Below are 10,774 nucleotides of genomic sequence, written 5' to 3' on the forward strand. Positions count from 1 at the left end.
CTGCTGTGTCACTCGTAAAAAGCCACTCGGTGACATTTAACGAAAGAGTTCTCTATAACCATGAAATTCTACGTATTTTGTGTTGTAATGATCGGTTTGCTCACTGAAGTTGTATTAAAGTATTTATAATTTGATTTATATTTATTTCTCTGCTGTTTCGGATCATTTTTCAGCCCCCGAAGGCAGCAGCCGTCACACACGGATGCTGTTTCTTTTTGTTTCTCACTGGTTTTGATCACGTTTGAAACGAGAACTAAATCTGTTGATCCTGATCAATCCCGGTCTCGCTCTCATCCGTGTCTCCATGTGTTATACTTTAAAATAGGACACCCGCCCGCCCTCCTGCCCTCCCGCTCTCCCTCCCTCCTTAATGTGCCAGTGGAGTTGTTGGTCAACAGTTGGGTCGGGGGGCCCGCGGGGGAGGGAGGGGGAGCAGGAACAATAGACTGTGCTGTTGTGAGCTGCAGTCGGTGGAGGGGTGGAAAGAGAGAGAGAGAGAGTGGGAGAGAGAGGGGGGGAGAGAGAGAGAAGGGGGAGAGAGAGAGAGTCAGGCTGATGACTGAGTGAAAGAGGTTAGTGTCTATGCTGGGAAATGAGACCAGTGCAGGGGGGTGAGGTGGGGGTGGGGGTGGGGGTGTTCCTGTGTCTGTTGGCTTGTTAATGATGATTCAGTCCCATCAGCTCAACAGACTTCACTATCCAGGAATCTCTGATACCTTCAGCTCATCGCTGCCGCCACAAACAAGGTCTCTAATTCTAATGAGCCAACAGGCGGCTGCAGGATCTGTTCAGGAAGAACAAATAGTCCCTCTGTCACATCAGCTCACATCAGAAAAACAGTCCGGTTGACACAGAAAACTACCTTGGATCAGCTCAGCATGAAAGAAACACCAAAATAATATCAAAAGACAGTTAGAGATGCACACCTGTCCTATTATCCTGGACACCAGCGTGTCCGCTGAAGCAGCAAGGCCGTCTGAAAGCAGCGGATAACCACCTGCGTTCTGAAATAATTCTCAGAAATCACAGAAATCAGACTTGATGAGGTTCACTCTGGTTTTGGTTTGTGGCTCCATTTGCACCTATTGTAGCACTGCGGGTGACCCCCCCCCCCCCCCCCCCCCCCCCCCCCCCCCCCGTGACCCCCCCCACCCCCCCACCGCCATGTCCCTCAACCCGCGGAGGGATATCAGACTCCCAAATATCCGGACTAGCAAAGCGCAGCAGACCGTGCGCCACTTTCACTTGTGGCCGCATGACGGGCTGATCCCACCCAGTCACCTGTTGCTTCGGCCTCCTCCAGCAAACACCATCACCGATAAAATAAACTCACACGTGCTTCAAAACCACCGACGTTTGTGGTTCCAACCGGAAACTGTCGATTCCTCACTGCTATGTGCCTGAAATCAGCGCTCATGTGGGACGTTTGTGAGCTGACCACCAAAACTGGAGCTGCATTGTGCTCCCTTCAGCAGCAGCCAGCAGGATCAGCAGCCGGCACAGCCAGCCAAGCTTGACAATATTGAATAATAAAGAGATGATCTGTATAGTTGTGAGGGGGTAAAGGCAAATTAGCTGCCGTTTTATTGTCACTACGACTTTATTAACCCGAATTAATTTCCAAAGAACGCGTGAATATGCACGCACAGGTCATGATGATTTTAGAAGAAAAAAAGGAACCTAAAATAACATTTAGAAAATCTATTACCATCACCATTAATATCAGCAGTTAACTGGGAGCATAATTCAATCAGAAAGCGACGTTAAGTGGGCAGAAAGTTGAGGAGTAAACAGCTGTTGTGAGAAAGGCTCCTGCATGGCGACGCATTTCAGATCAGTTGCAGCCAAAGGCCTTTCCCACCGCAACAGGCCCTGCATTGTTGTTGAAGCCTCCCCATTAATAACCGAATCAATCAATAAATAATGGGAGAAATGGAGTTCAGCAAATTTTGAAAGAGGGCGTGACTTTTATCAAATTAGTCTGGTCTGAATAACTGCAATTTTGTCACATTTAATGGGGAAATGTGAAAAAAAAAACAAAAAAAAAAACCTCCGCGCAGTCTACATAATTTGGTGGTGGTGGTGCTGTGTGTGTGTGTGTGTGTGTGTGTGTGTGTGTGTAGGGGAGGGTCTGTGTCACTTATAGAGACGAAAAACTGTTGTGTCGTCGCTGTTTCCAAGAATTCTGCGGCAAACTGCGCGTTCCTGTGAGGACGGCGCAGTGAAGCTGTCAGCGTCAATGATGATAAACGGAGCCGCCGGTGACGTGATGGAGGGTAGGGGGGTAGTTTGGGGGTGATTGGGGGGGTGGTTTGGGGGTGATGGGGGGGAAGTTCGGGGGTGATTGGGGGGCACAGTGGCCTCGAGCCTCTGAGAATGCAGGCCGAGAGGCTGATGGCATGCTGGTCTGTGTCAGTGTGTGGTCCCATTCAAGCAGAGCGTGCGCGCGCGTGCTAACGTGCACGTATGCTTCAAACACAAACACGCACGCACGCGCGTGCACACACACACACACACACACACACACACACACACATACCGCCCGCTCCCCTTCCCCGCACCTGCGCTAGATCAGCAGGCTATACTGGCTGCCATTCAGCACACACACGCACGCGCGCATGCACGCACGCACGCACGCACGCCCAGACACACACACACACACACACGCAGCTTTCTGCTCTGACAGGTTTTAATTCAGTCTCCTTGGTCTGTCTCTGCGTCCACAGCCACGTGACAGCAACACGCTAACACGATGTCGTTTATACGTTTATAAGACGCACAAAATGTAACTTCCCAACTTTTGGTTTATTTTTGAGCAATAAAGACCTTGGAGGCCCATTCTGCACTTCAGACATATTAGAAGAACTCAACAGTCATGATGGAGTAGTTAGCTATGTAGCTAGTTAGCTAGTTAATTAGCTAGTCAGTTAGTCGCCTAATAAATAACTCAACGCACAAAGATTCTGATGAGCTGAACTCGCAACATAAAGTTCTGGTCCAAGAGAACAATTCATTAGCTAAAATCGCTTAATTCCACTTGTTCACGAGACAACCGGGAGGAACGAGCCCGCGCAAACGCGCAAACGCCCTTCCGTCACCTCGTGCGTGGATGACGTCATGCCCCCCTTTCTCCTTATTATCCGCAACGCAAAGGAAAGTGGGATTACGGGACACCGGTCGCGTGCGCGCGCGAGGCGGGGGTCATGTGACCTAATTTCGGAAATCACGTAGTTTCAACAATAAACACTGGATTTAAAAAGACAAAGAGGCGTCTAACTTGCATTATTGTTGTTTTTGTTGTTTTTTTTAATGAGTCAATGATTCACGTGTTAGCATAAATGCTGCTCCCACGCCTGGTTCATGTTTTAACCGGTGAGATATTAATACATTTCACAACATTCATTTATGTGGATTTTTTTTAAAAAAAATATTAAGGTGTAAATACATTTAAAAGGGACAACTACTTTAAAAGCAACAATGCTGTAGCACAAAGGCCCGTTTAAAAGGCAAAGAGCTTCACGCACGCACGCATGCAAGCACTCACGCACAGTCCGGGTTATCGCCGACAACATCTGCGATTTTTTTTTTTAAACATTGAAAAAAGAAAAACCGCTGAGGCGCGCGCGCTTACCACCTGTTGCAGTCAAATGTCCTCGAGCTGTGACAGGCCAGCCTGCACGCGCCTGACAGAAGAGCGGATGGATGGATGGATGGATGGATGGATGGATGGATGGATGGATGGATGATGGATGGATGATGGATGGATGATGGATGGATGATGGAGCCTCTCCTTCCGGTTAGTTCTGGCTTGTTGGTGGTTTCCATTGGTGATTTGTCGATGGGGACTATTTACTTGCAGGTTGCGGTGGGCCGCGGCAGGAGCGCGAGGCTCGGGGACCCTTGAGTCCTCGTCTCACCGTTCGCGCCTTTATTTATTGTTTAAAGAGCAACGAAACTGATCTTAACGCGCCTCTGAGATTTAATCCCCTTTCCTGAAGCCCGGGACGGAGTGATCTATTTTACCCCCATCTCCTGGTTCCTCAATTCCGTGTGAAAAGAAGCAGTTTTAAAGGGAACTGGGAGGAGAAAACGCGAAGGGGAACTGGCCCGGGAAGCACAGCGCAACAATTAGGCTGTGATTCCGCTTTAAACGGGACCTTGTCCTGATTTCGCCGTTTCAAACCTCTTTTTGCGACACTCAAGCGAACAGGAGCATCAAAAATATCTGCTATCATTTTCTTTCTATTCACAAAGCTCTCCATCACATCAAAGCTCCAACATTCACTCTGGGAAAAATAGCCTAATCATTTGCGGGGGGCCTCCGGGCCTGCGGGGCCATGACGGGAGGGAAAAAAAATGAGACATTAATGCTCCTGCGACCTTTTAAAAACACTTTGTTTATCGCTGGTGTTCACGGCTATTACAACCAATTCAGCTGCCCGGATCAATAATTAATGGAGCAACCAACGATCTCTTGACCCCTCGAAGGTCCGACTGGGAGCTGGAGAGGTGGGGGCGGTTGAGGGGGGAGCTGGGACGAGGTGCGGGTGAGGGATGGAGGGGAGTGGATGGATAAATACTGAGGGGCCTCTTCAAATATTCATCTGCCGGTTAATGTGAGCTGCGCTCCCCCGGGACCCAACAGCCCTAATCTAGCCCGCTGTGGGCGACACACTCACCCAATCCCCAGATTTAAAACCGTTAGATTAATTCAGAGAGAGCGGTTAGCTCATCATACGGATTATTATTATTATTATTATTATTATTATTATTATTATTATTATTATTATTATTATTATTATTACTATTACTATTATGAGAGGGTGGCTGCAGGAGATTTTTGGGGTTCTTATTTCTTTACACCGGAGGGCTGAACCGTTAGAGGAGGAATTAACGGGAAACAGTTGGCGAGAAATAGCATCAAAAATAATAACCTTGACTCCGTAAATCTATTCCACGCTGGGTTTTGAATGCAACCTTTAGTTTGATCAAGCACACAGAAATAAAAGCAGCACCATCAGGAAAAATGACAGAAAAATGGCCCGAGTTGATGGGATTAAAGGCTGTCGAGATGTAATGCTGTTACAGTCAAATGTCAGGATCAATAAAAGAAATGATTTCAATAAGAGAAATCCTTCTGTCACTTTACAAGAATTTAACAGAAGTGTAAACTGCTGATTTATCTGAGTTAAATCTGCTTAAATGATTTTGTTTCCCCCTTCACGAGAATAAGCGTTTTAAAATTACGTAAACTTCCCAAATCTTGATTTCCACTGCTAAATATATATATTTATTTAAAAATACCCATTTTCGAAACAGTCAGCAAAGTTTATCCTGATGATTTCGCTGACAGAACCTGTAAAAGATTGTTCTTACATTTTAAAAAAGATGCCTTTGGTGAGTTTAAGCGTCGCAGAAACCCGCGTCATTGGGAAGCGTGAAGAATCGGTGTGAAACAATAAATCATTTCAATAAATAATTAAGCTGAGAGGACAGAAAAGCAGCAGCCAGATGACAAGTGCACACGTGGTGCTGCAGCCACGAAGGAAATAAAAATCAAAAGCATTTCAAGTACCCAAATTTCCAAAATTTATTCATTTCAAACTGCATATCGAAAAAAAATAGACTCAGCTGAAATTGTAACTGTTATAAGGATGGTATTAGTTCCGGTATATATATGTATATATATACATGGAGTGGTTGGCTTCTGCGTACAGGCCACATTTTTTTTTAAAATACAACTACGGGAATGAATTTTTGAAATAAAAACTTAAAATATCACAGGAAATATACAGAAATTGTACAAATCAATTAGAAAATAAAGAGCACAAGCATCATACCTCTAACAGATGAAAAGTGGGAGACGGAAATATGAATTAAACCATACTTTGAGATGCGTGATGGAGAAAAAAAAAAGGTGTGTTGCCTTTTAACAATTTCAACTGTTCGGCGATGTGGTTTCTCATTTTTAGGAAACCTGCTTGGATTTTGTGTCCCTTTTCTCCCAATGTAAAACGAGCAGAGACGAACTCCCCGATCTTTCTGCAACTTTCCATATTTTTTTTCTCTGCATAACTGCGAACTGCCTTGGAAATGCAAAAGGAAATGCAGCGTCTTAACAATTTCATCTGATTGTAATGTTTCTTTGATAAATACTGTACAAAGGGCGATTGCAATAATAAAACATTTATGATTGCGACTCCCACTTTTTAATCTTCCCAACTCCGTCCGCCAGTGAAGGGGGGATCTCCTACCGTTCCTCTAGAGCTTCCTCAGAATAAAATGAAAAGAAAAAAAAGAGTCGTGTGTCCTTTTCCAGGAGACTTCTATACAACTTTTCCCACCCCGATTTTTTTTCTGTACAAAAATAGTCCGACGTTAATAGTCCACAGTTTCTCTTATAAAAGTTCATCTCTCTCTCTCTCTTTCTCTCTCTCTCTCTCGCTTACATGTGTGTTAAGGGCAGCGTGCCGTTGATCGTCGTCCCGGGCACGGTGCTCTGGTAGTGCCCAGACATGTGTAGCCTGGTCTGGGCGCCCTGCTCGCTGACCTCCGTCCCCGGCAGGTACATGCTGATCATGTCCCTCAGATCTCCGCTTTGGCAGCCCGGGGCGGCCCGGTGAGACGATGAGGTGACGACGGGCGGGCTGGAGCTGCTGGACTCGGACTTCACCACCGAGGAGGGCCCCATGGAGCCCAGGGCGGTCATCCCAGGCGTGGTTTGCTGAGAGTAGGACATGGAGTATGTCGGGGAGCCGTTCATGTAGCTCTGGGAGCTGGTCATGGTGTTGTACTGCAGGGCGCTCATGTCGTAGCGGTGCATGGACTGCATCTGGCTCGGGTTGTGCGCGTTCAGACCCGGGTGCTGGTAGCTCAGCTGGTCCTGCATCATGCCGTAGCCACCGTTGGACCAGCCGTTCATGTGTGCGGCGTAGCTGTCCATCCTCTGGTTCACGCCGCCGCCGAGGCCGGCCCCGACCCCCACACCGACACCAGCCCCCATCCCGTTGCCACCAGGTGCCAGGAGTCCGCCGGGCAGGGTGTACTTGTCCTTCTTCATGAGGGTCTTGGTTTTTCGCCGTGGCCGGTATTTGTAATCCGGGTGTTCCTTCATGTGCAGGGCCCGCAGCCTCTTGGCTTCGTCGATGAAAGGTCTCTTCTCGTTCTCCGACAGAAGTTTCCACTCTGCCCCCAGTCTCTTGCTTATCTCCGAGTTGTGCATTTTGGGATTTTCTTGCGCCATCTTCCTCCTCTGGCCCCGGGACCACACCATGAACGCGTTCATGGGTCTCTTGACCCGCTCCGGACTGTTTTTCTGATTGCCGCCGGTCCCGGACGTGTTGGTATTGCCCGTGCCCCCCGTGTTAGTCTGGGGAGCTGGGGGCTTCAGTTCAGTCTCCATCATGTTATACATCAGGAACAGCGTTGAGTCGGAGCTCCCGAGCAGAAGAAAAAGAAAAAGAAAGCAAAGAGGTGAAACTCCACCAGCCGGACGCAGGACGGTGAGGCGCGCGGGGCTGCTGGTGCTGCTGGAAGTTACCTGTCGAATTTTCTCTGCAACTTTTTCTCTGGACAAAAACAACACGCACCACAAACCGCGTCTCCGCACACTCTCCCCTCTCTCTCCCTCTCTCTCTCTTTCACTCTCGACGAGCGCGTGTGTGTGCGTGCGTGCGTGTGGGCGCGAGTGTGTCACAAAGAGGCTTCTCCCGATAGGTCCCCGCTATGTTGTGTCCACAAAACTTCTCCCGTCGCTTCTCCCGAAAAGCATCAACAAAGTGCACTTTTTCGCCCGTGTGCGCCTGAGCCTTGACAACTCCAGATAGTTTTTGAACAAGTTAATAGACAACCATTCATGTGACGGAGGCTGTCAGCGAATAAATGGCTTCGACCTGACCAATCAGCGCGGGCCCGCTCCACCGACCCGCCAATGGGAGCCGGTTTAGCATAAAGGGGCGGGGCCTCCTCCGCTCTGACACACACACTCCGGTTGCCCACATGAACTAATACAGGGTGCATATTTACTATTTCCAGACTGGGGAGATATTTCTCTATCAATATGCACATGGAGGCACTTTGAGCATTCAAAAATATTATTTAGAGGGGAAAAACTCGATGAAAAGAACGAAATAAAGTGGAAACTTCAGAAAAATATATTGCGCTCGAATTATTATTATTATATATATATGTTGGTTTTTTTTTTTTTACAAATGAGAAGTTTGAGATTGGCCTGATTTAATTTAGAGGATTATCAAATTAAACAGCAGGCGTGAGCAATATAGAATATTTCAAAAACATATCAAACATTTGCGTCGATGGAGACACGCTCATGTTTTTGTCCTAAAACTGAGTCCTGACCCGTGACTCTGATGTTGTTCGACACCCAAAAAGTCACTAATTCCCCCCTTTACGGCTCCAATAACAGAACAACACTTAAATAAACTTTGTTAGTTAACTCAAAGCGTTCAATAGCGGCAGTGCGCGTGTGTGAATGTGGGTGGAGGGGATGAGAGGGGGGGGTACACGGCTGGTTTTTAACGCTGAAAAGAGGAAAGGTAATCCAAGATGTTTCCCCCCTGCCCGCTTTTGTTTAGTGAAGTTGAATGCCAACACACAGAAGGCAGACGGGCTCATCTCAGCACAAATAAGCGGGGTTTTGTTTGGGATGTTGTCGCTACATCTGTCCGGACAAAGACCCGGCTCCACTCCACTTCCACCGGCCCGGAGCCGCCGCCGCCGCCGCCGCCGCTGCTGCTGCGGGGGCTCCGCGGTGGAGGAACGGGGCGACCCGACCTGGAGGGCCAATACAGATGGGGGAGAGTATAAGATCAAATGTTGCTTCATTCATAGAAACCCGAACGAGCGCGTCAGCCAGTTAATGAAGGGGCCTCCACCTGCTTGGATTAACGTGGGCTCCAATCAGATTACGATGTTTACGCAGCAGATTCAGTGTTTCGAGGATGGAATCTTGGTCAAATGTCCAAACAAGCCATTTATACAGGTCTGGGGTGTTTGGTGCCACTTATTTTACTTTTTTGCAACACTATGCTTCATAACTCAAGGCACTTTACTGCGTGGCGCCAGCGCCGCCTACTGGGCTCAACCGGAACTGCGCGCAAGAGGTTTCTTATTTATTTAATTTGATTTTCCTCAATTAAAAACCCCAACAAACACAGACTTTTACAGGTAAACGCGATGCAAATTCAAAGCTTCGCTCAAGACCACAAATTCTGCCCAACAAATGTAAAATATCCGACACAGCGCCCGTCTGACCAGCCAGACAATTAAAGCCAGATCAAGTACACACACCTGAAATAATTTAATTTATATGCGTGTCTGAGATTAAATCATAATTGAAAGTGAATAGATCGAGTCTTATTATTTTGTTTTAGTCATTTGATAATAAATGGAGGAGCGGAGCCCCCGTGCTCTCATTATGCGGCCCCGGCAACCTTACATAAGATTCATCTTGTGCTTAATAGGCTGCGAGAGGCGACACATGCAGCTCGCTCCATTATAATGCAAGGTTGAAATGGGCCGCTCGGCTGCTATCTGCATCTGAGTGTGTTCCCCGCTACCTCTAATCTGCTTATGATGATAAAAGAACAGCGGGGCTCTGCAGCTCTCTGAAAGCGGGCCCCATCCAGCCGGGAATGGCCCCGCATCCACAATCACCCTGAATTAAAGCCGTTGTTTGACAAAAACCAGGAGAAACTAGCGGGGCGGCTCCCCCGGACCACTTGTAAGCCCCCTGCCACACCACACCAGGTCGGGATGGACTCGACAAACCCCGCCAGCAACTGTGACGTTAAAATACCGGTTTCGTGCTTAAACAAATTGTAGACGCCACAAAAAAAGACAATGACTATTTTAAATTGTTTTTTTTGTTTTTTGCAAAAATAAAATGATTTTGGCAGAGAGGCCGAGTTGGAATTCCCGCCCAAATACAATTTACGCTTTTATAATAACTGCAAATCTCAATGCAGAATAAAACAGCAAGATTAATGCACAGAAATGATCATTGTAATATTAAATGACAGAGCGTGATAATCTGAAACAACAGGACAATTTGTGTGTCACAGCGGGGGGGGCAGGTTGCAGGTGAAACGGGAATCAACTTGGCTTTTCCTGCCACTAGGGGCCGCAGAGGCTGGACACGGAGGAAACAACATTCCTCACTTGGGATTAATTCTACAAACAATAATACAATTTTTATTTGGTTCTAAAGATAAAAAAAAAATAGCCACGGGAAAAAATTCTAGCTTCATTTTTTTCTGGATTAATGTTTTGATTTTCTATTCTTATATTTAAAGACAAAGATGACCACAGTTTACACAATGTAGGCCTGCGATTGAATAATTTCTAAAACACAATAAAATGTCGATGAATAATTTGTGTTTTAATATTTCGTCATATTAGGACACACTTTTAAAAAAAAAATGCTAGATTAAAAATGTATCATCTCCGAAGTCTAATAAAAGCGCAATAAATGTTCCAAACCAATCCAGGGCGCGTTGATTAGCTGCATAATGAGGCGGAATTATACAGGAAAAATCAAAATTATAAAGGAGGCAAAAAGGAATCCGGAGGCTAAAGTGCGCAAAGGTGTTTGCACAAGTCAGAGAAACAGTCCGGCAGCAGCCTGTCAGTCTCAAGCTGCTCCTCGGTGTCATTCCACAACACGGTAGACGCGCACTAACACACACACGCACGCACACAAACACACCAACACACGCTCACACTCGTGCTCACACGCACACAAACGCTCCGCACT

At 47.0% G+C, this 10,774-nt stretch overlaps 1 protein-coding gene and 1 long non-coding RNA gene across 6 annotated transcripts in view; both read right to left on the reverse strand.

Moving 5' to 3' along the window:
* LOC105418819 (uncharacterized) overlaps nt 1-10,774 on the reverse strand; it is an 87,906-nt gene that overhangs the window by 16,888 nt on the left and 60,244 nt on the right. The gene's annotated exons all lie outside the window — the stretch shown is intronic.
* Nucleotides 5,566-8,167, reverse strand: sox2 (SRY-box transcription factor 2). Its single transcript, XM_003979521.3, has one exon. It carries the CDS (start codon nt 7,412-7,414, stop codon nt 6,446-6,448), a length of 969 nt encoding a protein of 322 aa, XP_003979570.1. The 5' UTR covers nt 7,415-8,167; the 3' UTR covers nt 5,566-6,445.

This window comes from Takifugu rubripes, chromosome 20 (assembly GCF_901000725.2).
Source record: "Takifugu rubripes chromosome 20, fTakRub1.2, whole genome shotgun sequence".
NCBI classification, from domain to species: Eukaryota; Metazoa; Chordata; class Actinopteri; order Tetraodontiformes; family Tetraodontidae; genus Takifugu; species Takifugu rubripes.